The sequence below is a fragment of the Mirounga angustirostris genome, unplaced genomic scaffold, assembly GCF_029215605.1.
Source record: "Mirounga angustirostris isolate CCGP_5_RB_7025 unplaced genomic scaffold, mMirAng1.0.hap1 SCAF_9, whole genome shotgun sequence".
Classification (NCBI taxonomy): domain Eukaryota; kingdom Metazoa; phylum Chordata; class Mammalia; order Carnivora; family Phocidae; genus Mirounga; species Mirounga angustirostris.
Genome location: NW_026991717.1, coordinates 116920919 through 116948469, shown reverse-complemented (window position 1 = coordinate 116948469; position 27551 = coordinate 116920919). Strand labels below are relative to the sequence as shown.

Genomic DNA, 27551 nt, shown 5'->3' with positions numbered 1-27551 from the left:
GGTGACTGCCCTCCTCCGCCAACAGAATTTGCGGAGGTGGGAGGGGGCTAGGGCGCTTCCACTTCTGACCAATCGCATATCTCCAAGACTGGGACTGAGGGGTGGAGTCAGGTGTTAGGGCGAGTGACTGCGTAGAGGAAATAGTCTTCTCCGCCAATGAGGCGGTGCGGCAGGATTGCGAGGGCTAGGCCTGGCGGCCGTGGAGCTTCTGGGGAGTCACCCGCAGTAGGGGTACGTAGAGGAGGACAAGAGGCGGCTGAGGACCATGGCGGCGGCGGTGGTGGCAGCGGCGGCAGTGCGAGCCCGGATCCTGCAGGCGAGTGAGGGTGGTACCGAGGGATCGCGAAGCTAGGAGTTGCGTCCTTTCCATCCACTCTCTGAGCCAGAAAACCCTTCTTCGCCAACCTTCCTGTTCCCACCGGACCCGTGCGACCCGATCCCTCCCCTCACTTATTATCCGCCCTCGTTGGATGCTGGACTGTCACCCCTGGCCTGCTGCCCTTTTACTCTGGGAGGTTCTCCTTATCTGGCTCTGGCCCCCTGTCCCCTCCCCAGCCCTGTCAGTCACTGAGTCCGTCACCCTTGCCCACACTTCTCGTGGTCCCCTAACCGTGATTCCCTCTCTCTCACCAGAAATTCCCTTTTCTGGTCACCTTTGTTAGAGTTCTTTCTCCTGTCCAGAGCTACCAGATTGTTCCCCTCCCCCCACCCTACTTCACTGTCCATAATCCATGGTAAAGGAAGGAAGCACACGAGGGGGAGGGTCAGTGAATGAACTTTGAATCTCCTTCTAGAAAGCTTACACCAGGTTTTCCCCAAAAGCAGCTATTTTCTGAGCTGTTTTCCCTAGCTGTGGCTCTTTGTATTTTCCACAAGCTGTAGACTGTTCCTTTTCTTGCCAAGACCTTAGACTTTTAGCAAAGTTACAGTATTCATGTTGGTGGTAAATAAGGACACATAGTTGTGCTACCAGTATGTCCCAAGCACATGCCAAGGACTAAACATCTCTTTAAAAAAAAAATGATAGAAAATGAGGTGAGGGACACCTGGGTGGCTCATTCAGTTAAGCGTCTGCCTTCAGCTCAAGTCATGATCCCAGGGTCCTGGGATCGAGTGCCGCATCTGGCTCCCTGCTCAGCGGGGAGCCTGCTTCTCCCTCATAAATGCTGCTCCCCCTGCTTGTGCTCAGTCTCTCTCTCTCTGACAAATAAATAAAATCTTAAAAAAAAAAAAAACTACCTCATACAGAGAAATAATAATTCTCTTTTTTAAAAAAAGAAAAGGTGATTGACATCTCTAAAACAGGTGATAGAAAATAAACAGGAATTGTTAATTCCAAGTTCCTAACCCAAAGTTAGCTCCTAGTGTATCAGTACACCCTCAGCACTGGCCCATGGATTGGGTCCTTTCTGAAGCTACCCTAAGGAGAGGTGGTAGAGCTAGAGGACCTGCATGCCTGAGGCCTGTGGTTTCTAACTCTGTTCACAGACTTTCCCTAGTTTTAACAGCCTAGCAAGGACTTAGAAGGGGAAATTTACTGCCAGAAACATTCTCCAACCTACAAGAAACAACATTGCCCTTCTTACTTGTTACATCCATCCTGGGAACTTCTTCCTCTATATTGCTGGACTTTATTTATTTATATATATATTTTAAAGATTTTATTTATTTGACAGAGAGAGACACAGTGAGAGAGGGAACACAAGCGGGGGAGGTGGTGGGAGAGGGGGAAGCAGGCTTCCTGCGGAGCAGGGAGCCCGATGCGGGGCTCGATCCCAAGGACCCTGGGATCATGACCTGAGCCAAAGGCAGACGCCCAACGACTGAGCCACCCAGGCACCCCATGGACTTTTAGATAATATTAGTACTTACCAGGTTGCAGTGAATTCTACTGCAGAAACTTACACATTTGTAAGATTCTTAGTAAAGTCAGCAAAGGTTCATGTTTAAATGCTATTTAATGGGACAGCATGGAGAATGGGCTGGAAGAATTTGTCAGATAATCTGGCTTCATTCAACTATTTCTTGCTGTGCTCCTAGTTCTATTTTTCTAGTATCCTTTTTTTTTTTTTTTAGTAATAGGGATATAAAATTTCTACCCTATAATTTCCCTTACCAACTTATCCTTGAAATCTTTTACTAAAATTGACTTTTTTCCTTTGCCTCCCCACCATCACAGTGAGTCACTGATAGCCTTAAGAAGGTATTTTGCCCTGGGATGCCTGAGTGGCTCAGTCAGTTAAACGTCCAAATCATTTTGGCTCGGGGTTGTGGGGTGGAGGCTCTGTGCTGGGGGTAGAGCCTGCTTAAAGATTCTCTTCCACTCCCCACCTCTCCCCAACCTTCTCCCTATCTTTAAAAAAAAAAGGAAGAAAGTATTTTGTCCTTTAAATCAAGGAGAGGAATCTTCCTTACTATGTATTTTATTGTGGAAACACACACTATTTCCTGATTCATTTGAAGAAACTTCTGAGTTGATCTGGAAAAGAACAGAAATAATAATCCTTAGCCAAAGAGGAGTAACTGTAACATGAAACTTTGATAAAGAGTAGTCTAGGAGCACTTGGGTGGCTCAGTCGTTAAGCGTCTGCCTTTGGCTCAGATCATGATCCCAGGGTCCTGGGATCGAGCCCCACATCTCGCATCGGGCTCCCTGCTCGGCGGGAAGCCTGCTTCTCCCTCTCCCACTCCCCCTGCTTGTGTTCCCGCTCTTGCTGTCTCTCTCTCTCCATCAAATAAATAAATAAAATCTTTAAAAAAAAAAGTAGTCTAGATTCTGACAGTCATGAATTTCAGAGGATCATCAAAGGATCTGTAAAGGAAAGAGTTCGTTTTCAGTAATTTTAAGTACATATGGTCCTTGATGTTCAATGGCTCAACTTAAAACTTTTTGACTTCATTTAAAAAAAAAAAAAACAACTTTTTAACTTCATGGTGGTGTGAAAGCAATATGTATTTGTATTTGGAATTTTGAGTTTTATGCCCCCCATCCCCCAGTGAAATGCAGTATGATCCTTTTGAGGGACGCGGGCTGGTGCAGGGAGTCACACATCTCTTGTCAGCCACATGATCACGAGGTTAAACAACTGATACACTTATAACCATTCTGTACCCATACAAACATTCTGTTTTTCACTTTCAGAACAGTATTCAGTTAATTACATTAGCTATTCAACACTTCATTATAAAGTAGTCTTTGTGTTAGATGATTTTGCCCAACTGTAGGCTAATGTAAGTGTTCTAAACAGTTTAAAGTACGCTAGGCTAAGCGGTAATGTTTGGTAGGTTAGGTATATTAAATGCATTTTCAACTTACAATGGGTTTATCGCTCACATTCAGAGATAAGAAAACCAGCCTTGGGGCACCTGGGTGGCTCAGTCGTTAAGCGTCTGCCTTCAGCTCAGGTCATGATCCCAGGGTCCTGGGATCGAGTCCCACATCGGGCTCCTTGCTCGGCGGGAAGCCTGCTTCTCCCTCTCCCACTCCACCTGCTTGTGTTCCTGCTCTCGCCATCTCTCTCTCTGTCAAATTAATAAATAAAATCTTAAAAAAAAAAAGAAAACCGGCCTTAAAGACACTTTGATTTGCCTCCGTGATGTGGTTTAAAGAGTACAGGGTTGGGCACCTGGGTGGCTCAGTTGGTTAGGTGACTGCCTTCGGCTCAGGTCATGATTCTGGAGTCCCGGGATCAAGTCCCACATCGGGCTCCCTGCTCAGCGGGGAGTCTGCTTCTCCCTCTGACCCTCCCCCCTCTCATGCTCTATCTCATTCTCTCAAATAAATAAATAAAAAATCTTTAAAAAAAAAAAAAGAGTACAGGGTTTACAATCATACTTGCATTCTTTCCCAGCTCCACCACTTTTTTTTTTTAAGATTTATTTATTTCAGAGAGAGAGAGAGCACGATCAGGGGGAGGGGCAGAGGGAGAGAGAGAATCTCAAGCGGACTCCACACTGAGCTTGGAGCTTGATGCTGGGCTCAGTCTCACGACTGTGAGATCATGACCTGAGCCAAAACCAAGAGTAGATTGCTCAACCAACTGTGCCACCCAGGCACGCCCTCACCCCTCCATCTCCACCACTTTCTAGTTTTAAGAATATTTGTGAAGATTGGAATTCATGAATATAATAAAGTAAATGACCTGACAGTTAAGGTGATCCAAGGTCTCCCAACTGGTGACTGATGGGCTGAGAATTTGGGACTTAAGTCTTGGTATCTCGTTTTGTGTCAAGCACTGCACTGTCCCCAGGCTTTGGGATAGGAGAAGGAAGTACAACACTCACTGAAAGCTCCTCTATTATAATGAAATGGTAAGTGGTAACAGTAGGAGTGCACAGAGTACTGCAGGGCTGTAGGGAAACTATCCCAAATTCAACTTGTTCAGTTCAGGAAAAGATTCCAAAAGGAGTTCGCTCCGGGCTTGAGTTTTGCAAGACTAGCAGACCTTCAGCCAGAGGGAAAATGGAGTGCCTGATAAAGGAACTAGCAAGTATGAAATAAACATCTAGAGAGGAAGAATTTTGGTGTGACTGGATGGAGGATAGTTTCTTCAGCAACAGTGAGTGTTTCTTAGGAAATGAAGATAGGAGATCCAACCTGTCAAAAACAATATGCTAATATTTTATTATGCCAGATGCAGTGCCTTTTATGCCCTCTTAACGGCAGGGAGACTGTGTGCAAGTGAAAAAATAAAACTAAGAACTAAGTGGCCTAGAATGCTCATGTTGGCTGAGCTGTACGTTTTCTGCCCTGTAAGAGAGTATACATGAAACATAATTAATACCAAATGATTGCTTGGTGAGTACTCATTCTTTCATTCTGCAAAAATACTACTGAATGCTTACTCTATTCCAGGAATGGTGCCAGGGGCTGAGGACACAGCCATCTAGTGCTCTAAGGGGAGAGAGATTTAATAATTAAACAAACTATTATTCCACAGTGTGGTATAAGAAATAGAGGAGTTTAGGTGTCATATGAGCGCTATAATCTGGTGCTGGGCCTAGACTTGAATTGTGACTTAAAAGCTTCTGACTCTGCTACTTCCCTTATCACTCTCAGAAGTTCACCTTGTTTTTCCTACTTCAGAGGCAATGGAAACCATCAGTTGAGAACTTCCTCAACTTCCTACTAGCGAACATACAAAACTGACCTGCACTAATACCCAAAATGATGGCTACATAGAGAGCTAAGGAGTAGGAGTGAGCCAAGCAAATGGGATGAAACAATTCCAGGCAGGAAGGGGCAGCATGTATACAGGCAGAGAGAGCACAAAACATGTTCTAAATGCCTACAGCATAGACAGCAAAGAGGAAGTGGCCAGCTGTGAAACTAGAGAAGTAAAGATGCTGTGTGAAGTCTTCTAAGCAACATCAAGATTAGTCTTTATCTAAGAACAGAGGAAAGCCAGTGGAGCTTTTTAAACAAGGGAGTAATCGGGGCGCCTGGGTGGCTCAGTTGGTTAAACAAGGGAGTAATCTGCCCAGATTGGTGTTTTAGAAAACCCCTCTGGCTATGGGGTAGGAAACCAGATTCAGAAAGCTTAAGATTGGAGGCTGGGAGATATGTTAGGAAACACTTATTGAAGTCCAGGTGAGAGACAACAATGATAGAGACTGTGGTGATGGCAGGAGGGGCAGAGAAAAAGGGCTGTGTTCCAAGGACTTCTAGGAGGACAGATTGCCAGGATTTGTTTGATTCACTGTGGAGAGAGAGAGAGGGAGGAGTTGGGATGGCATTCAGGTTTCTTCTTGGGTAACTAGGTGAATAGTGGCCCCCTTCCGAGAAAGGTGAGGAGTTCAGCTTTTTCAGTGTGCACCTAAATAACATCCATGTAGAGGCGTGGTGAAGACAGTTAGGTGGGTATTATCTGAAAAGGAAGAGCTGGCTAAGAACTACAGATTTGGGCATCATCAGAATCTAGACCATCAAGCCACAGGAGTTGATGAAATCATCCAAGGAGAATGTGCAGAATAAGAAAAGAAGGCCTAGGACCAGGCCTTGAGGAATTTAGTTAGTGGCCAGGTAGCAGAGGATGAGTCAGCAAAGAAGGCAGAGAAGTGGCAGAAGAGATATCAGGACATCCCTGAAGACAAGTGAAAAGGGTGTGAAAAAGTCCAGTACAGGAGGACTGGGAAGAACCCATGGGATGTAGGAAGTCACTGGTGTTTAGTCATGAAGTTTGGAGTGGACTGAAGAGTTAGTGGGAAATGAGGAAATAAGGTAATTAGCAAAGAGAATCCTTGCTATTGGATGGAGAGAGGTTTAAGTTTCAGGAAAGAAAGGGTAATTGGAAGTGTCTGGGGTAGCAGGCAAGGTGGGCTTTAGACCACAGGCACAGAGATAGCCTGCAGTTGGAGGACAGGAACCTCGTCAGTCAGTCCACAGACGCTAGTTGTGCACTTCTGTCTCCCAGCCACTTAGTCCCCATGGAGCTTGCTAGCTAATTGCTTCCTTACAAGAGGAAGGGAGGAAAAAAGGATAGGTATAGGTCAGTTTTGTAGATTTGCTAGTAAGAAGTTGAAGTTCTCATCTGATGGCTTCTGTTCCCTATGAAGTAGTAATAACAAAGGTCAGCTCTTGAGAGTGAGAGGGGAAGCAGCAGGTCTGGAAGTTTTAAGAGAGTACATTTTGAAATAGCAAGGAGTGAGATGAAGCTTTGAAATAGCAAGGAGTAAGAGCAAATAAGTAGCAGGGAGATAGAGATAAGCAAGGAGATGTGAGAGAATAGCAAGGAGATAAGAGAAGTTTTGAACTAGCAAGGAGAGAGAGCAAAAAGTATAAAATATAAGAGTAACGCTGAACGAGCACCCACAACTTACTGTTTTCCATATCTGGACAGCATTGATCACAATAACTGTAGAATAGGGGAACAAGACAGATGGAGCACCTACCTTCGTGGAACTTCAGTCTTTTGGGCAACAGACAAGTACCCAGGCAGTTACAACATGGACAGATAAACCTGACAGGGCAAGTACTAGCTGCTAACCTAGTCTGGGGTGGGGGCAGTCAGCCACCCAGTGGACCTTTCATTTGTTCTATAGATATTTGTTAGACACCTGCTATGTACCAGGTACCATGGTGGTATTGGGAATATGGCTATAAATAAGACATGGTGGACTCCCCAAGAGTGTTTAGTTTGAAATAGTTTTTGTGGGGAATGGGTGAGGAAGTAGATGAGGCATTTGGAAGAATTGTCTGCTGGCCCAAAGGACCTGCATCCTTTCCCCTGGACAGTACTGCAGGAACACAAATTCTTGCACTTCAGGTAGCCCTAAACCCTTTGGTTAACATGCCTGTCTTCAGACAAGATAAAAGATTATTAGATTACGGTTTCCTTTATATCCCATTCCAAGTGCTTCAGTTTTCTCACTTTGACTTGAATATTTCTTAAATCAACTTCCATAGCATATATACAAATGAGGAGTTTTTTATTGTAACTGACCCCTCCCCCCCAACTTGCTGATTATATCCTATTAAATGTTACCTGTACAACACATTCTTTTCCTACATGTGGCATTTTTAAACAGCTTTCTCGAAATAAAATTGACATAAACTGTACATATTTAAAGTACACCATTTGATAAGTTTTATATTTGTATACACCTGTGAAAACATCATCACAATCAAGATAGGGGACATATCCATCACCCCAAAATGTTCCCTCTTACCCCATCTTCTGCACTTCCACCACCATCCCCAGGCAACCACTGATCCGCTTTCTAACCCTATGGATTTGTTGGCATTTTCTAGTTTTATATAAATGGAATCATACAGTGTGTACGGTTTATGTATTTATTTATTTATTTGTGTGTGTGTGTAGTTTTTATGTCTGACTTCTTTCACCCAGTATAATTGTTGTAGTTATCCCTGTTATTGCATGTATAATAGTTCCTTTTCATTGCTGAGTACTGTTACAGTGTATGGATTATACCTCATTAGTTTCCCTATGCAGCCCATCCAATGGTGGACATTTGGGTTGTGGCGAAGTTTGGGACTATTACAAAGCTGCTATGAGCATTTGTGTTCAAGTATTTATATGGGCATCTTATACTTACATTTGACACTTGGTTATATACTATCTGACATTTGACACCTATTGTGTTAGATGCCATCTAAGAGTTTTCATATTGTTAAGATTTGTGGACTACCATTTTCCAGGCCAAAAATTAGAAAAATATGGTCTAATAAAAAAAAATATTTTAAAATTAGGACTGTCCTGGAAATTGAGGACATGATCATTATGGTTTCTTATTTTCTCATAGTTTGCTGTACCTCATAGTCTGATATCTTTTCTCTTTAAAGACTATATGACCCTTAAGAGCAAACACTGAGTCCTTTTCCATATACCCACAGTAACTAGTGTAATGTTAAGTATATGGTAGCCATTTGCTAAGTTTTTAATAATGTTCTGCTCTCATTTACCAAAATAATCGTTCTTTTACTTCATAGGTCTCTTCCAAGGTGAATTCCACTTGGTATCCAGCATCCTCCTTCTCTTCTTCAGTGGTAAGTTTATTTGGCACTAAAGTTGGACTTCTGAGAAGGAATACAGTATAATTTGGGGGTATTCCCACTTACCTTCTTCTTTTTTTTTTTTTTTTTAAAGATTTTATTTATTTATTTGAGAGAGAGAGAATGAGAGAGAGCAAGCACATGAGAGGGGGGAGGGTCAGAGGGAGAAGCAGACTCCCTGCCGAGCAGGGAGCCCGATGCGGGACTCGATCCCGGGACTCCAGGATCGTGACCTGAGCCGAAGGCAGTCGCTTAACCATCTGAGCCACCCAGGCGCCCCTCCCACTTACCTTCTTAACATAATCGTGATCAGAATATACATGAAATTTTCTATCTTGGCTTTCTTATCTAATATTATGTTTATTATATGTCATAAACATTTTCAGTATTGCAAAATGCTCTTTATAGTTATGATTTTTTTTATTTAAAGATTTTATTTATTTATTTGACAGAGAACTAGAGAGCACAAGTAGGCAGAGCGGCAGGCAGAGAGAGAGGGAGAAGCAGGCTCTCTGCTGAGCAGGGAGCCTGACTCAGGGCTCAATCCCAGGACCCTGGGATCATGACCTGAGCCAAAGACAGACGCTTAACCGACTGAGCCACCCAGGCGCCCCTATAGTTATCATTTTAATGGCTGCATAATATTCTATCAAGTATATATAGCCAGAATTAACTAAAAGTGTTCCCATATAACACCTAGATTGATTCAGTTTTTCAATATTATAAAGCAAACATTTACTTATATAGTTTCTTCCTTCTTTTAGATTATTTCCCTTCTGAGGTAAGATCACTCTGTCAAAAAATACAGACATTTTCATGGCTTCTAGGGGTTTTATTGATCCTGCCAGATAGTTGTCCTCTTCTTCACAATCTTTAAAAATTGTTCTTATAGAACTGTCAGCCATTTGCAGTACCTAAAATCTAATAAATAAGGATAGGGGCTCAAAATCCTTTTTATTTAGAAGCACCCACTGTAACACAGTAGTCCTTCACCTTTTTTGGTCCACAGCCCCCTCTGGAAATTTAATGTAAGCAAGCTACTTCTCAGAAGAACTACACACAGACAAAACTGTTTTTAAAAAAAATCTTTTGATCATAAAGGTAGTACATGCTCATGGTGACGTGACAGAAAGTCAGCTGGGCAACAAGTCATACTAGCTAATCTTTGTTAACATAGAAGCTGCTACTTCTTTAGTATAAACTTCAAAGTGAGGGGCACCTGGGTGGCTCAGTCGGTTAAGCGACTGCCTTCGGCTCAGGTCATGATCCTGGAGTCCCGGGATCGAGTCCCGCATCGGGCTCCCTGCTCGGCGGGGAGTCTGCTTCTCCCTCTGACCTTCCTCCCTCTCATGCTCTCTGTCTCTCATTCTCTCTCTCTCAAATAAATAAATAAAATCTTTAAAAAAAAAAAAAAAACTTCAAAGTGACATAAAGTTCCACACTGTGATAGCAGGGAATTTTCCTTTCTCAGAGAGATGATAGTATTGAGAGGCTCAGCCACATCTTAATATACACTATAGACAAGTACATTGTGTATCTCTTTCCAGTGGTAACATTTCTAGAGAACAGAAGATTCACTAATCAACCCTGAATTCCTTCCTCTTTGTGAAAGGGAGAGAAGCAATTAACTGATACAAAGTTTTGTGGGGTTTTTCTTTTCCAGCCAACTGTAAAGCTCTTCATTGATGGGAAATTTGTTGAATCCAAAAGTGACAAATGGACTGACATCCACAACCCAGTAAGCAAAGCTGCTTTGGGACTTAAGCTGGCTAGCCTAGAATTCTGGGACTGTGGTGGGAAATGAGGGACCTGGCTGTCTGTCATGTGAAGTACAGAGTGCTGCTTCTGTGACTAGATGAAAAATGGAGAAGGTAGAGCAGGGGCAAAGGTGTGATGTGCTGCTTTTTCCTATCAGGCCACCAATGAGGTCATTGGTCGGGTTCCTCAGGCCACCAAGGCTGAAATGGATGCAGCTGTTGCTTCCTGCAAACGTGCTTTTCCTGCATGGGCAGATACCTCAGTGTTAAGCCGCCAGCAGGTTCTGCTCCGCTATCAACAACTCATTAAAGAAAACTTGGTAAGAAATCAGAATGGTATCATTTTCCAGACTGTTGCCTAGGATACTTGTCACACCCACAGAAGCCCTTTCAGCTGCCCTCCATAACTCTACAATCCAGAAAGACACAAATCATGGCTTTCTCCCTTGTACTACCTCTCCCCCAGTTTTGTTCTTCCTTGGCTACCTAAGAACTACAAGGAGGCACATCCTTGCATTGGTTTCTATTTGTGTGTTTTTTTCTCTAGAAAGAAATTGCCAAGCTAATCACGCTGGAACAAGGGAAGACCCTCGCTGATGCTGAAGGAGACATATTCCGAGGCCTTCGTAAGCTGGGGGTTCCTCTTAGGGAAGTTCAGGAACCCTTTGGGAAGGAGCAAAGAAAGATGGGAGGCAAAGATCTCAGAATGGGAGGTTACTTCTTCCTCTATGTAGATTTTGCTACCCCATGATATCTTTTTTAATACTTGTGGAAAATGGCAATACTTCTCAGGTATGTAGGAGATCAATTTACTTCATTTATTTTACTTGATCTTCCAGTAGGTATATGCATATCACTGTCTTTTTTCCCCATTTGGAGAATCTCATTTTGCCCATCTCCTTCATGTGGAAGGGCAAGTCAGTGTTTCTTCCCTCTGTCATTGGCCTGAGCCATTCTCTAGCCTCAGGAATGACTAGAGCATGACACAGCTGAGTAGTTCACAGTGGAGAGCTGGTGGTCTGACTACTTCTCTGTTCCAGAGGTGGTTGAGCATGCCTGCAGTGTGACGTCCCTCATGCTGGGAGAGACCATGCCATCCATCACCAAAGATATGGACCTTTATTCCTACCGTCTGCCTCTGGGGGTATGTGCAGGCATTGCTCCATTCAACTTTCCTGCCATGATCCCCCTTTGGATGTTTCCCATGGCCATGGTGTGTGGAAATACCTTCGTACTGAAACCATCAGAGCGAGTTCCTGGAGCAAGCATGCTTCTTGCTAAGTTGCTCCAGGACTCTGGTGCCCCAGATGGAACACTGAATATCCTCCATGGACAACATGAAGGTAACTGCCCTTCTGTACATGGCACTTAATCTGGCCACCAAAAAAATAAAGGTGTTGAGTGGTGAAGGTTGAGTGGTTTTAGGATGAGGAATCTCGGGAGGAAGGGATTTACTAATAGTAATGTCCATTTTGAAGGTAATGTTTGTTGATACATCTCTGTGTGCTAAGGTAATTAACTGCAGAGTAGCAATGCTTCTTGCCCTACAGAATACATTGAGACAAAGAGTATAGATTAGGGTAAGGCACAGATAAAAGAGAAAGTTTTCTCTTCAGTACTGAGAGAATTTATAGATCTCAGAGAGACTGAAGACATTCTAATTCACATAGTAATAGCTAACACTTAAAAAGCACTTCTGTGTTTCAGGCACTGTTTCTAGTGCCTTTCAAATATTCTCTCATTTAATCTTTATAACATTCCCTCAAGGTGAGTACTGTTGTTTTTCCATTTTACAGATAAGAAAACTGAAGCATAATGAAATTAAGTAATATGCCCAGTCACACAGCTAGAAACTATCACAGCCAGAATGTCAGTACCCAGGAAGGCTGACTCTGGTTTTTACTTTTAAATACTATGCTATATTGCTGTTCACATGAGGGCACAATAGTATTTGAGAGTCCTAGTATACAGTGACAGTTAAGGAAATATCACATTCTTAAAGGATAAAAGGAAGAGTTGAGTATTAAAAGGCTGCTATTTTGGAGGAAAACAGGAGTTGTAGCCTTTGGAATTAGAAGTAGAAATAGCAAATGAGAAAAATAATGAAATGGAAGAGCCAAATAATAATTAGTAGTTTAAAGAATTGAAGAGACAGAGGTGTCTGGGTGGCTCAGTCAGTTAGGAGCCCGACTGTTGGGATTTTTTTTGTTTTTAAAGATGTGTTATTAGAGAGAGAGGAGAGAGAGAGCAAGTGCGAGCAGGAGGGGCAGAGGGAGAGGGAGAGAGAATTTCAAGCAGACTCCATGCTGGCGCAGAGCCTGGTGGTTGAGCCAGGCTTGATCTCACAACCCTGAGGTCACAACCTGAGCCAAAACCAAGAGTTGGAGGCTTAACTGCGCCACCAGGGCGGCCCCCCATCCCCCACCCCTTGGTTTTGGTTCAGGTCATGATCTCAGAGTCATGAGATAGAGTCCTCTATTGGGCTCCATGCTCAGCAGGAAGTCTCCTTGGGGTTCTTCCCCTCCCTCTCCCTCTTCTTCTACCCTCCCCCACCCACTCATGTGCATGCATCCGCATGTGCACAGACTCTCTCTCAAATAAAATAAATAAATGAAAAATCTTAAAAAAAAAAAAAAAAAGAATTTAAGAGATGGAAAGAACTTCAAAATGGGAATCCAGGATAGAAAAATAAAAGTATGGAAACTTCTCATTCACAAGAGCAGGAAAGGGGAAATTTGCCATGTTGAGAAGCCCATAGCCACTTGTTCCTTTGTGGTAATATCTCTTTTCTTCTTAAAGCTGTAAACTTCATTTGTGATCATCCGGATATCAAAGCAATCAGCTTTGTGGGATCCAACCAGGCAGGAGAGTACATCTTCGAGAGAGGGTCAAGACATGGCAAGAGAGTTCAAGCCAATATGGTGACTTCCTATTCCTTTTCCCCCTAAATCTGTTTTATGTATGAAAACTACCTACAAACAGCCCTTCAGCAGAGGGGCTACTATCCCACTCTAATGTCTTTATTTCCATTTCATCCTGAATGTCTTCCCTTTAGCCATGAACCTTGTGATGAGTTTTATCCTAAGTCACTTTAATTACCTTTTTATCTTATACACCTAATCTTGATGACAAAGGGCACCTTTCTCCCTAAGAATGTTATTCAGATTCTTTGGGCTTTAGCAGTAACAGCTGGATTCTGATTCTGGCCCTGTATCTTTCTTCATACCATGCTTTGTAGCCCTTTATCCTTCCTTCCTTTCAACGCATATCCTAACTACTATAATGTAAGATATGCTTTTCCTAAGAGTCCAAGCTATTTAAGGTACTGGAAAGAGCCAGATATCCCTGTATGTGAGTGCAGTTTACTTGGTTGCATAGTTTTGCTGTTCTCTTACTAGCTCCTTGCCGAATACATAGTAATTCTTTGATACTAAATATAAAGTCCAGTTGCCACTTTCTCACCCTTTGGTTACCGTTGCAGAAAGGAGAGCCACCTATGCACAAGCTTGGAAACTATTCCTGATACGCCTACTTACTTCTTTTTGTGCCTGAATGTCTTTTGGCCAATTTGACTTAAGTCCCTCCCAGTTCACTACATATTTATTGAGTGTATTCTATGTCTAACAATATACTATGTGTAATGGGATAAAATTAAGTAGCAGACATGGTATCTATCCATGCACTCCCTTATAGTTGTAGTCCCTCTTCATCTGTGGGGGATGCGTTTCAAGACCCCCAGTGGATCCCTGCATCTGGATAGTAATAAACTCCATGTATACTATATTTTTCCTATACATACATACCTAGATAAATTTTAATTTATAAATTAGGCACAGTAAGAGAATAATAACTAACAATAAAATAGAACAATTTTAACAATACACTGTAATAATACGGCCTCTCTTTCAAAGTATCTTATACTTTACTCACCCTTCTGATGATGGTGATGATGTGAGATGATAAAATGCCTACATTATGAGATGAAGTGAGGTGAATGGCGTGGGTATTGTGACATAGCTCTAGGAGGATCATTTGCTTCTGGACCTCAGTTGACCTCAGGTGACTGAAACTGTGGAAAGTGAAACCATGGATAAGGGGGGACTGCTGTATCTGGAAACCTATGTATGGAAATGACCATGTTATCCTACATAGCTGTGTATCATGAGGCTCTGTATCTAGAAGCAAGCCAATCTGGGGAACCTCTTTCCAGAAATGGTGTATCAAGAGGTCCACCTAGTTTGCCTTACAGCTAGCCACTGGCATTATTACTGGCAGCTCCTTGTTTACATTGCTATTCATATAATTGGAAGTCCCAGCAGACAAAAGACTGTTTCCTGTCTAACTTAGGAAAGAGGAGTTCTTGGTTCCCCAATGCAGTATTTAGCCTGTCAGTTTAACTGAATGTGATATGGCTGAAGGTTTTGTTTTGTTTTGTTTTTTGGTAATGGTTTTGATCTAAATAAACACATATCAGCTTATCAGCTAAGAAAGTAGGAAAAAAAGTAACCTGGAGACTCTATGCTACCATGACTTCAGCAGTATCAAAATGATAATAAATCTAACCTCAAAGCTTTAAATAAAGGGTAAATTCTCCCTATTCTTAAATTCTCATTTGAAATCTCAGATTCTTCACTTAATTTCTTAGCCTAATTATATTTTGCCAAGGAAGATTCATGTACTTTCTGTATTTCCTTAGGGAGCCAAGAACCATGGGGTAGTCATGCCAGATGCCAATAAGGAAAACACCCTGAACCAGCTGGTTGGGGCAGCATTTGGAGCTGCTGGTCAGCGCTGCATGGCTCTTTCCACAGCAATCCTTGTGGGAGAAGCTAAGAAGTGGCTGCCAGAGCTGGTGGAGCGTGCCAAAAACCTGAGAGTCAATGCGGGTAATCTGTTATCTGCCTTGCTCCTTTAGACTTTGCATCTGTGGCACTGAGTCCTTGGTTTTAGCATTGGCCTTGACTAATGGGAGTAATCACGTCTACTCTTTAACCATTGCCTCTCTTTATGCTGTACTTGCCATTTGGATTCATCTTTGGTTAACAGTCATAATTTATAATGAAGACCTTAAATACTTTTGTGTTGTTTTACAGGAGACCAACCTGGAGCTGATCTTGGCCCTCTGATCACCCCCCAGGCCAAAGAGCGAGTTTGTAATCTGATTGATAGTGGAACAAAGGAGGGAGCTTCTATCCTTCTTGATGGTCGAAAAATTAAAGTCAAAGGCTATGAAAATGGCAACTTTGTTGGACCAACCATCATCTCAAATGTCAAGGTGAACAACTCTGGATTATTTATTTCACAAATAGGAGCACTAAAGGCACCTTAGAGGCTATGGAATCTCATCCTTCCAATTTATAAATGAAGACATTTAATTAACTGAGACCTCGGCTCTTGCCAGGATTCCTCAGTTATATTATCTACAGTCTGAATGAGTATCCTATCCTGACTCCCAGCCTCCTTCCACTATACCAGCAGCTGGCAAACTTTCCATAAAAGGCTAGATAGTAAATATTTTTGGCTTTGCAAGGATATACAGTCTCTGTCACAACTATTCACTCTTGACGTTTTAGTGCGAAAGCACGTTAACATTGTGTGGCTGTGTTCCAATAAACCTTTATTTATGGACAATGGAATTTTAATTTCAAATCATTTTTCACGTCATGATTGATTTCTTTTGCAGCCATTTAAAAAACACAGAAACCATTCTTAGCTGGTGAGCTGTGCAAAAACAAACAGCAAGCCACATTCAGCCCATAGGCCATATTTTGCTAACCCTATCTTACATTTGTTCCTTACGTATTTAATGTTAGTTTTTGTCTTCCCACTCCTTGTTGTCCAGCTTGTAGCTATTGCAGTGTCTCCATCAATCTCTCAACCACTCAGTATTTATTGAGTAGCTACTCTGTGCTGCATCTTCACCAGAAAGATACAAAAGAAAAAGAATTGCTGTCTCAACTTTTATTTATCGAAACTCTGCAAGTCTCTCAGCTAAAATTAATGACTAAATTGAGGTTAGGAGGCTTTTTTTGAAATTCATATGTCCCCACTAATCCTACTATAATCCTGAATAATTAAGAGTTGAATGTAGTGTAGTAGAAATTATGAAATCTCTAGTCACAGAACCATAGGGGGAAAATCCACTTATTAGCAACAAACACAGCTGACTAGCTGCAGTGGAGAAGGATGTTTTGAATGTTTAATGTGACCTGATATCAAAATGTAATTGTACAGACTCGTTTCGGAGGCAAAGGAGTGAATGAGAATGAATTGTTTATGTTACAGAAAACTTAGCACAGGTTTTTCTTTAAACAGAAACACACTCCTGCGGTGTTTTCAACATATATTTGATTTATAAAAAATGAATTTTCATGTAACTTTCAGTAACATAACAATTGTATAAACAGGTTATGCAGGTATAAAAGAGGAAACTAGTGATGGGTCATGGAATCTAAAACTACAGGGCTTAAAAGACAGGAGTGTAATTGTTGTTAATAGGAGTTTCAAGTTGTTTATATGATTGGCAGCTTGGAAGATGGAACACAGCAGGAAAGGACTTTTTTTTTTAAAGGTGGTTTAAAATGAAGAGAGGTTCCTAACAAGAAAGCTGTCCATGTAAACAGTGGGTAATAAAGTACCAGATAAGCATCAAGTACTGACTTCTTTTCTGGATGCATCACTCCTGGCAGCCAACTATGACCTGTTACAAAGAGGAGATTTTTGGTCCAGTTCTTGTGGTTCTGGAGACAGACACTTTGGATGAAGCCATCAAGATCGTAAATGACAATCCATATGGAAACGGAACTGCTATCTTCACCACGAATGGAGCCACCGCTCGGAAATATTCCCACCTGGTGGACGTTGGACAGGTTTGTGAACAGGATTTTTAGGAGATTCTTGTAGCCATGTACTGTTTCCTATCTAAGGGAGATGGTAAAGTGATCAGTCGCTGCCCCTCTCATTTCCCATGATGCCCCATTTCTTCCTTAGGAATCAAAGTTCATGCATGGGATGCAGGATGGGGTAGAAGTTGGGGTATTTAAAACTGGTCTCTGTGATGTCAGGCATTTGTGCTTCTAGATGGCGAGTTCCTTTGTTTGAGTCCTTTTCTTTTACTGGATGTGGATTTGTTCTGCTTTAGGTGGGGGTGAATGTCCCTATTCCAGTGCCTTTGCCAATGTTCTCATTCACCGGCTCGCGATCTTCCTTCAGGGGAGACACCAATTTCTATGGCAAACAGGTAACTGTAAGAAAACATTTTTTCCTCTAAGAAAGTTTCTTGAACATACTCAGGAACAAGGATTCTGCAAGGAAGGGCCTGCCAGTAGCTTTTGTGGGGCGTGTTCAGCAGCACTTGTCAGGAGGTCCCCTAGAAAAGATTTAAAAGGTAACAAAATTTTGCCAAAGCTGCTCCTTCCTGAATAACTCAAGGCAGCAAAGTTTTGGGGAAAGAGCATGAGGAAATCTAAGCCTTCATGTATATCCTTTCCTCTGCCTGAGATCCTCTCCTCCTGCCTCCCTTCTTTCATCTAACTCTTAATCATCTAAGTTTAAAGCATGGACTCCTCCAGAAAATCACCTCTGACTCCTCCCCCCGCTTCCTCAGTGCTGGGTTGGGTATGCTCTCGTGTGTTCCCATTGCACATTCTTCTCCTATAAGTTATTCACTTACAAAATTTTTACTGAGCATCTTCTTTGTACCAAACTCTATTCTGGGCACTAAAAATACATCACTGAACGAGGAAAATAAAGCAGATCTGGAACTGAATGGCCTGGTTTCAAATTCCAGCTCATCCAGTTATCAACTGTGAGGTTGGGCAATACCCTGTGTCTCAAGTTTCTTATCTATAAAATGAGAATAACAATAGTACCTATAATTCGTAAGGTTAGTAAGATTAAATCATCACTATTACCACATCCTTCAGCAGATACATATTTCCTAAGGCAGGAAGAGGCATAGCAGGTTCAAATAGTAGCAGAAATGGGCTGGGGCACAGAGAATGAATGAGAAGGAGAGTGGTAAGAGATGAGTTTGGAGAGGTAAGCAGGGAAAGTCCTGTCGGGCTGTGTAAGCCATGATAAGAAGTCTTCATCACACCATAATTATTATTTACTTCTTAATCACAGTACCTGGCGCAGAGCAAGTGTCCAAATATGTATTGAACAAATGGCTAATGGAACTTCTTTGTAGCCCCAAAGTGATACAACCATTTTGGAACCTTCAGTAATTAAATTACATGTTTCCTATACAGGTCTCTTTTATAGTTCAATAAAAAAATTAACAGTGTGCATCACACAGCAGAATGTAACAGTATGACCAACTGGTTAAGAAGACATTTTGGTTATTTAGAGGCAGCTTATTCAGTTTGTGCATTAGTCACAGGTTTTGTAGAATTGACTAGTTTGATGCTATTAGCAAAAATTTCTTTTGAGAGAAGCAGAGTAAAACTCTTTTTTTCTCCCCTGTCTTGGTTTAATTACTGTTAGTCATCCTGGTAAGTGAGGTTTCTTGAAGGAAAAGACTGACTCCATATACAGTTTGAAGTCTTAAATTCTTAGGTAGTCAAATTGCTATTTTGCATCCTGGAAAGAAGACTTGAAAGTAGATAAAAATTTCTCAAGTTTTTTCAATATTTTAACATGACCCAGGTGTTGTCAAATAATTCTAAAAGAGTATCTTAATCAAGCTAGTTGTTTTTTTTTTCCTAACAGTATCTTCCTAGCTTGGTAGTATTTTTTTTTAAGATTTTATTTATTTATTTATTTATTTATTTATTTATTTATTTATTTATTTGAGAGGAATTGGGGAGGAGCAGAGGGTAGGGAGAGGGACAAGCAGACTCTTCGCTGAGCACAGGGCCCCACACAGGGCTCGATCTCGCAACCCTGATATCATGATCTGAGCCAAAACAAAGAGTCAGATGCTTAACTGACTGAGCTACCCAGGCGCCCCTAGCTTGTTAGTGTTTTTTGTGTTAGATCTTAACAGTCTATTCTTTTTTGCTCAAGCCTATTCTTACAAAATAAACGGTATATATAAAGTTTTAAATATGCTGAATTTTTTTGGTTCACATTATAGGTGATTTAGAAGTGATTGTGTATAATATCAGACATTTTACTTTAGATTTGTATGATATTATGGATTTTGCTACATCAGTATAGAGCTATTTATCACTGACAGTTGTCAGAAACGGCCTAAGATGTATCTCATCCCTTTGTGCCTTTTTCTTCTTCTCAGGAAGGAGAGAAAAACTAACAATTACTGAGTAACATTTACTTTGCTAGGATATTTGTAGGTCATTTTATTTTCCCCTCACAGCAATGCTGTGCTGGGCAGTAGGTCACAGATAAGGCCCAAAGTTACATGGCAGTCAATAAGGAGGAGAGGCAGGATTTGAGCCATGTCCCAAGACCTCAGAGCACAGATATTCAGCCCTAGGAAAAGAATGAACTGCAAGTTTAACAGATTACATTGTTCCGTTTTTCCATTTAGATCCTCTTGACTAGTTTCAACATAATGATAGCTAAGGTTTGACTATTTACCATGTGGGAGGTATTATGCTAAATGTTTTAAATAGATCATATACCTTATGAACAATAGGTTGAACTTTGGTTGCACCAATTCCTCAAGTGGGAACATGAGTAGCACTTCATACCACCTCCTTCAAAAGTTGATTGAAAGAGAAATCATGAAACCCTCAGGAATATATGCTAACTCTATTTTTTTTTCCCCTTTGTTCTCTTTAGGGCATCCACTTCTACACACAGCTAAAGACCATCACTTCTCAGTGGAAAGAAGAAGATGCTACTCTTTCCTCACCTGCTGTAGTCATGCCTACCATGGGCCGTTAGAAACAAGTCTGTTCTAGACTCAGTCCACCCTGAGTAATCTCTGTATTCTTGACCAACTTCATTTGCCAACTTTGCTCAAATCAGAACCCTAGGACTGGAATACCTGGTAACTAAAATCTTTCTCAAGACCACTAGCCCCTGCAAAGTTGCTCTAGGAAGATTCCTAGTGTAACTCTGAAACCAGATTTTCACTTGCTCTTCTTACTTCAGTTTTTGAGGTAACTGTTTTTCCTGTGAAATGCTTACATGGAATGAGAACAGAGACCTATTTTCTAGAAGTTCTCCCCTTTTCTGATGACTTAAAGGGAAGATTAGTGTATGTAAAGATCTTCCAATAACTAGAAGAGGACCTCTTGGATGGGGAAATAGAACAGAAATAATTCACCCTTTGGTTGATCCTCAAACACAGTCCTATATAAATGGCAGTGGGGGAGACCCCTCTGCCAAGCTTTCTTGAGCCTCTCATTTATCCCACACTACGCAGGACATAATCCATTTCTATTTTCCTACAGTTGTGACAACTGCTTTCTTTTCTGCTGAATGGCACTTTGTCCTAGTGATTCATGACCACTAATTCTATCATTGTCACTGTTCCTGCTTAAAATCACTTCTCAAGGATACCTCAGTACGCACTGGATAAATCAACTTTTTGTTGTGTTTACCAAGTGTTAAATTTCAGATTTGGCTTCAACAGTCCTTAATGTTTCAGTCATTAATTCAGATGCAAATGGAGTTTGTTTAAGAAAGCTATTTCAAAAGTTTTTTAGGCCCAGAGATCAAGGGGTATTCTAGCCATGAAAGTGTGCAGGACTCTTGCCTTAAGTAAGTATAGCTAGATATTACTTGCCGAATTTTTTATGTTGTTCTTTCTTCTTGCCTGCATTTCTCATTAGTGATCATTTTTAATGAAAGAACTCTTAATGTAGAGTAATTGCCTGGGGCCTAAGAAATTTCAAGGCTCTTCATGACATGAAATAGTAAAAAAGAAATGCTTTGACAGATTCTTTTGCTACCATTAATTCAAGTGTCTTTATGCTTTTTGTTTCTTTTGATATAGCTAAACTTTAAGTCAGAACAGAAATTGATGAGCTAAAAAAAAGATTCCCAGTTGAATCAATTTTTTCTGATACAGTTTTTACCCAGTGAACTAGGAGAAGGCTGCTGGCTCTAAGAGAATAATCTCTGGTCCTCAGCCAGATGACATAGGTCATTTATTTTTCTGCTTCCTCATTAGTCACTTGGATAATGTTAATCTGCCCCGTGGCAGTGATTTGGTGAATTAAGGATTGTAAAAACTTTGAAAACATTTGTGCATTCTGTGGATTTTAAGCTTATTACTACCACTACTAGATAGAATGTCAGAATCTTCATTTAAGGTGACTGGAACTTATACATTTATGACCCTAGTGGGTTTTGTGGGTTTTGGGGTGGTTTTTTTGTTTTTTTGTTTTTCTTCCTAGACATGAGGCAGTAAAAATGTTTAATTTGGTAATAGAATACCCCTTGTTTTATCTCTACTTATCACCGCTGGCAACTGGTAGTGATATTTAATCCAATCCAACAACTACAGGCTGGGTTGAATGAAAGGTCATATTGTCTAAATTCCAAGTGGAATTAAATATAATCCCAGAGATTCCTAAGTTTTCCTTATATTTAAGGGAAATCACTTTTTTAAAAATACTGACTCATCAGGGCGCCTGGGTGGCTCAGTCGTTAAGCGTCTGCCTTCGGCTCAGGTCATGATCCCAGGGTCCTGGGATCGAGCCCCACGTCGGGCTCCCTGCGCCGCGGGAAGCCTGCTTCTCCCTCTCCCACTCCCCCTGCTTGTGTTCCTTCTCTCGCTATCTCTCTCTGTCAAATAAATAAATCTTTAAAAAAAAAAAAAATACTGACTCATCAGAATTGTGTTGCTCTAATTGGAATCAACTCATTTGGCTAGCTACTTGCTACTTAGAATGAGTTTCTTGTTTCTTAGATGGAAAAAAATCTGCAGTTATATACACACTAGTAGCAGCTTAAAAATTTAGTGTTTTATTTTCTTTTTGCTCTGATGTGGCCTCATTTGAAATTTCTGAGATCCTATGTTGTGCTAATTGATTATAAATAACAAATTACAAATAAAAAGCTCCTAAAAAGAAAACCTGGCTTTTTTATTTTTTAATAATGCCTTTCCTAATAATACCTTTGTCCCTAGCTTGTAGGGACTCAGACTTCCCAACTCTGTTCAAAGCCAAGAGTTATGTGGTCATTATATTTATTCTCACATAAAAGATGGTACATACTTCGGCTAGCCTGTATATTTCACAAGGCAATTGTGAAAGGTTTTCCACATTTACTAAAAGAGGCACAAATGTGCATTTGCATTAAGTATAATATGCCTGCCATAGTGTAGATATGTTATAAAAATGTCCACGATCTCATACTAGTGTTATTACTCATTTCACTGATCCCTGAGAGCTCTTGGCTAGTAGAGAAAAGCACTATGACTTAACAAGAAGTTGCATGGGGAAAAGTATCAGTTACTATGTGTATTGTTTGGTTAGATTACAGACTCCTTACTATGTCAGACTCTCGTGATCCTTTCTGAATATTGGGTATCATCACTTCACCAGAAGAGTCTGAGATTGGTACTTGCTGAGTGATGAAGGTTTGATCTTGAAGCTTACTGTCATCCCTGTAGTAATAACAAAATGACAGACCTGTCAGCAACCACATACACATGGAACTTGGTTCAGAACAAGAGACTTGTCATGTAACTCCCACTCAGTTCTAGCACATATAAAATGTCCCCACAACCGTTGTGATCAGGCTCACAGTCATTGCTTTGTCAAGAGAGCTCTTACCCAAATTCCTTTATCTCTCCATCATCAGGAATAACATGGTCTGGAATTGGGGGCCTAGAACGCTGGCTGTATTTCCTGTGGTAGGTAAAAGTTAACAATGAGTTAGTGTCTCCTCATGCCCCATATTTCAACTACACTTTTAAAGTGCTAAATGAAATGCTTCAGTTGGATGAGCTTCTTATTTTCAAAACTGAGCTTTACACATACATAGAGGCAGCATAATGTTAGGCAAGTTAATATAAACTTATTTCCTCTTAAAGTTGAGAAATGTTGAACTTCAATGGAAATATGGAGATGATCATGATGATGATACACATAATAATAGCTATTAATGGTGATGGTTAAGACTGAACCAGAGTACTGATCAGAAACATGGCCAGAAAAATTCCCTTCCCACAAAAAAAACCTCAGAACATAGAAAAATTACCCAATGGAGATAGACCCCGTATGAAATTTCTCCTTTTACACTGGAAAGTCTGTTTTAAGAACAGGAAATAATCGTATCACTAATTCACTATTTTAACAGAAAGTGAGCTTAACAGGATTATACAAAGTATAATAGGTTGATTTGCCAGCAGATAAAGACACATATTCTACTCCTAAAACTGGTCCTCAATTAGGTACATATGAAAGCAGGATAAACCCATTCAAAATATGGCCATATTAAATAGTCTAATAATGATGCATAAAAAAAATGCACTTTGGATACTATTAGCACCTGAGTTATAGCCACAGTGATTGCTGATGCACTAAAGAGTACAGTTTATTGGTTATACTCCTTGACTTTGTTTTAAGCACGAAGAAAAATATCATACTGTTAGAGTCACAATCATATAATCAACTGAACTCATATAAACTTTCTAGTTACTGTCCTTGCCTTGACATTCATCATCTAATTCCTCTCCCCTCTGGCTTGAGCTTTCTCATTAAACTCATCTTCACCTCACATTTCACTATTCTATTCCCATCTTTTCCCTTCATCCAACTCTGGCATGAGATTCCAACAGGCTTAGACTTGTTCCATTGTGGCCAGACTTAAGTTCATTGCTTTGGTGTGAAATATTTCTACTCAAATTCCTTTGTTTCTCCAGTGTTGAAAACAACACAGTATGGAACTAGAACTCTGGTTGTTTCTTGGGGTACAGAAAAGTTTACTCACAATGAGACAGACATTCTGTACCTGTGGTCTGGATTCTGCCTCTACCTCTTAATAAAAAACAAAAAAACAAAACTTTGGAAAGGCCATTCAAAGTCCTCCATTCTCCATTACCCTATAATTCTTTAAACTCTGCTCTTTTCGTTGTCCTCTTGTTTATTTTAGTGGTTATTCCTAGCCTCAGCCCTTTACTCTTCTAACCTTCAGACACTCTCCTACACTCAACTACCAGTTTTCACTAAAAATGCTCAAATCTCCCTCCCTAAGCTCACCTGTACGCCAGTCCCTATTTACAAATGCCTTGAGTATTTTTCACTTCAATATATTGCCATCATCTCCAATTCAAACTGAAAACTCCTTGCTATTTTTTCTGCCCAGAATGTTTTTTCCCCCACCCTCTGCTCCTATTTACCTTTTAGAGGTCAGCTCAAGCTTTTACTTCCTTAGAAACTTTCCTGAACTCCTGTTAGGTCAGATTCCCCTAATCTAGGCTCTCTTACCGCTATAAACCACTCCTTTGAGCCAATGTCATAGTTCTACTTTCATATTTGTGTGATGATTTGAATAATGTTTTTCTTCCACGTAGACTATGAACTCTCTGAGATTAGGAATGATGTCTTTATTTGCTCAACACTATTATCCTCAATAAGTAGTAGGTACCCAATATGTATATGCTACATGAATTCATGGACAGATTAAACAAAATTTAAACATTTCCCTCACGCTGGCTTTCCAGATTTTTCATTTGCCTTTCATACCGCCATTCTTGCATTTCTAAGCCAAACACCTTAAACTTTTACACTTTGCTTTCTTTATTCCTTTTGTCTTTTATCACCAAGTCCGGTTTCTCCTTCCTCAGTGTCTCAGTTTGTCCCTTTTCTCTGATGGCTTCCATTCCTCCCTATATCCACACCACCACATGTCCAGAGGAGCATGACAGCTTCTGCAGGTTCCCAATTCTACTTCTGTCCAGCGGTCCACCCTACGTGTCACTGCATCAGGTTCAGGTCAGCTCTGAGAACAGTGGCCTGTATACCCTTCCAGGGAGACAGTGTGAGAGTAGGGCTTATTGCCCTCGTATTCTTTCAAGGCAGAAAAGGAAAGTGTGTTAACACTACTCTAGAATGTACAGTGGCATAAGATTTGGGTTTTTCTGCATGGTTTTTAAGGTACCATCAAATTTCTTCAAGCTGGGAAGTGTTTCCTCAATGTCCCCCAAACACCCCAGCTCCATTCCTACCTCTCGGCTTCTGCTTAGGCTGTGTATTAAGCCCCCTGACTGATGTACCCTTCCCACTCTGTCTACTACTCTCTCCTGCAAAGCACCCCGCAGAGTCATACTCTTTCGGTCTTCCTGACTACTATAGGCCACTGACATACTGTCTGAACTCCGATGATACTTTATTGTGCCACCTAACTTTTTTCTTTGCTGTTTGGTTTTGCTTGGGCAACTAGATTATAAACTCTTTGAGATCAAGGGCAATGTCTCTTAATTCTTTTGAATGCCCATAGTAACTAACATAGTACCAAGCATGTAAGCAATTAATAAGTGGTTGATTTATTTTAGCCATTTTATGGTTCACTGCCAGTGTTACAGTCACCGAAAAAACATAGAGGAGAAAGAGAGTGAAATGAATCATTAAAAATAATTACTTGGAATATCTGTGGATTTCTGTTTTCTTTTCTAAGTCTTTTTCTTGGTATTAGACATTCTCTTGATTAATAATCAGCTTTAAAATCATTTACTTACCTTTGCAATCCAATAAAATCCTAACAATTACTGTGCTTCTCTTCGGTGACCATTCATTCAGCTTAGCAACATTGTACCTTCTCAGCAAGCATTACCTACAACATCTAAGCTGTCTCTTTCCTCTCCCCTTTAATTCTGACTCATCTTTCATTTTTGTGCTTATTCATTCATCTCCCATTCTTCATCTCTGTGAGTGGCAGGTGCTAAGCAGTATGACCACTTGATATTTGGTCCTTTTCCATTCCTCTAATCCTAAGTGAGAGTAAGTTCATTGTTCCTATATGGTTTCTAGGTTTGATAACAATTTGGTATTTCACTACAGAAATAAGGAGTTACCTAGGAACAAAACCATTCATTTTTGCAAAAAGCAATCTCAAGACTTTCTCCTTCTGCTCCCAGGTCAAATCTCCAATATCCACATTTCCTTGAATATCGGTCCTGAATAATTTCAAAGATAAAAAATGAAACAAAAATATAGCCAAAGTAAGCATCTCATCTTTTTAAAAAATATGAACTATGTAAACACGAGAAAATTTCCAAACCATAAATGAATATTAAGAGGCTTCCAAATGTAATGACTACAAAGCAAACTGTGTCCGCTACAAAATCATGAAGTTGAAAAGGATATCAATATGCTAGCCATTCTGAAATGTTATGTAGTCATTAAGATAAAAATAAGAAAAACTATAATAAGAAAAAGGTTTGTGCTCAAACAGTAAGCAAATTAGAAAGTTGTAATATAACATGCATTGCAATACAAAAGGAACAATACAACAACAAAGAACATTTACAAGGTGAGATTATTGCTAAATTCCTTTTAACATCTTTTTGTATCAGATATTTTGCTGTGAAAACAGAGTGATAAGAGGTACATTTAGAAAATAACACATAACTTATCTAGCCTATTTTCTTAACTCCAAATAAATCTGCAGCTAAGCTTTCCAAGCAGGTCTTTATCTACACTATCACTTTCCCAGAGGATTCGTAGTCTATTTGCTATTTATGAAAGCTGGCTGACACCGTAGAGAATACTGATGTCGTACAATGGAAGGAACGTTTTTGCACATAGGTCAATTGGGGTAGTTTTCTTTAAAAGTTTAGGTTTTGGGCGCCTGGTGGCTCAGTTGGTTAAGCGACTGCCTTCAGCGCAGGTCATGATCCCGGAGTCCCAGGATCGAGTCCCGCGTCGGGCTTCTCCCTCTGACCCTACCCCCTCTTGTGCTCTCTCTCACTCTCTCTCCCTCCCTCTCTCTCTCTCTCTCAAATAAAAAAAAAAAAATCTCAAAAAAAAAAAGTTTAGGTTTTGCCTTATGATCACCGTATACTTCAACTTTCCTTCCCCAATCTGCCTCTTAAGCAGATGATGTAATATTTTAATCACCATTTCTGCCCTGCTGGTACAGGCAATAGAACGCTGAGGTTAAGATGAGAAGTTGTTCAGTAGCAAAAATGTCACACAGAGGACAGAAGAAGAAGAGCCCAGTTTCTGCAATAACAATGTGGAGAATCATTTTATATACCTCCCTCTGAAAACTTAACACTTTGGAGACAAAAATATAAAAGAAACTGCCTTATGTATGGTAGGGACTCAACTTGCTTGACATATTAAATTTAAAAAAGGGAAATTACAGTGAACCTCTTGGTAATAGAAGTAACAGACTTCTGAATATGGCAAAAAGTT

At 40.6% G+C, this 27551-nt stretch overlaps 2 protein-coding genes across 2 annotated transcripts in view; one reads left to right on the top strand and one right to left on the bottom strand.

Moving 5' to 3' along the window:
- Nucleotides 1–142: 142 nt before the first annotated feature.
- ALDH6A1 (aldehyde dehydrogenase 6 family member A1) lies at nt 143–22052 on the top strand. Its single transcript, XM_045901201.3, has 12 exons — nt 143–316; nt 8450–8506; nt 10176–10250; nt 10428–10589; nt 10817–10895; nt 11310–11612; nt 13069–13190; nt 14966–15155; nt 15363–15544; nt 16959–17138; nt 17411–17509; nt 20017–22052. The coding sequence occupies exons 1-12, from the start codon at nt 266–268 to the stop codon at nt 20119–20121; spliced, it is 1605 nt and encodes a 534-aa protein (XP_045757157.1). The 5' UTR covers nt 143–265; the 3' UTR covers nt 20122–22052.
- The window catches only part of BBOF1 (basal body orientation factor 1), a 40812-nt gene continuing 29863 nt past the window's right edge, over nt 16603–27551 (bottom strand). The window contains exons 9-12 of the mRNA XM_064571348.1: nt 26207–26308; nt 22965–23039; nt 22681–22795; nt 16603–17638 (exon numbers count right to left, since the gene is read on the bottom strand). Coding sequence (XP_064427418.1) covers nt 17627–17638; nt 22681–22795; nt 22965–23039; nt 26207–26308 — 304 coding nt within the window. The 3' untranslated portion in view covers nt 16603–17626. The remainder of the gene's footprint in view (nt 17639–22680; nt 22796–22964; nt 23040–26206; nt 26309–27551) is intronic.

What these genes read in the sequence shown, in the direction of transcription:
- ALDH6A1 (XM_045901201.3), top strand. Translation starts at nt 266, where the DNA reads ATGGCGGCGGCGGTGGTGGCAGCGGCGGCAGTGCGAGCCCGGATCCTG. An exon ending in TGCGAGCCCGGATCCTGCAG is followed by an intron (nt 317 to 8,449) that starts GCGAGTGAGGGT and finishes TTTACTTCATAG; the next exon opens with GTCTCTTCCAAGGTGAATTC. An exon ending in AGAGAGTTCAAGCCAATATG is followed by an intron (nt 13,191 to 14,965) that starts GTGACTTCCTAT and finishes GTATTTCCTTAG; the next exon opens with GGAGCCAAGAACCATGGGGT.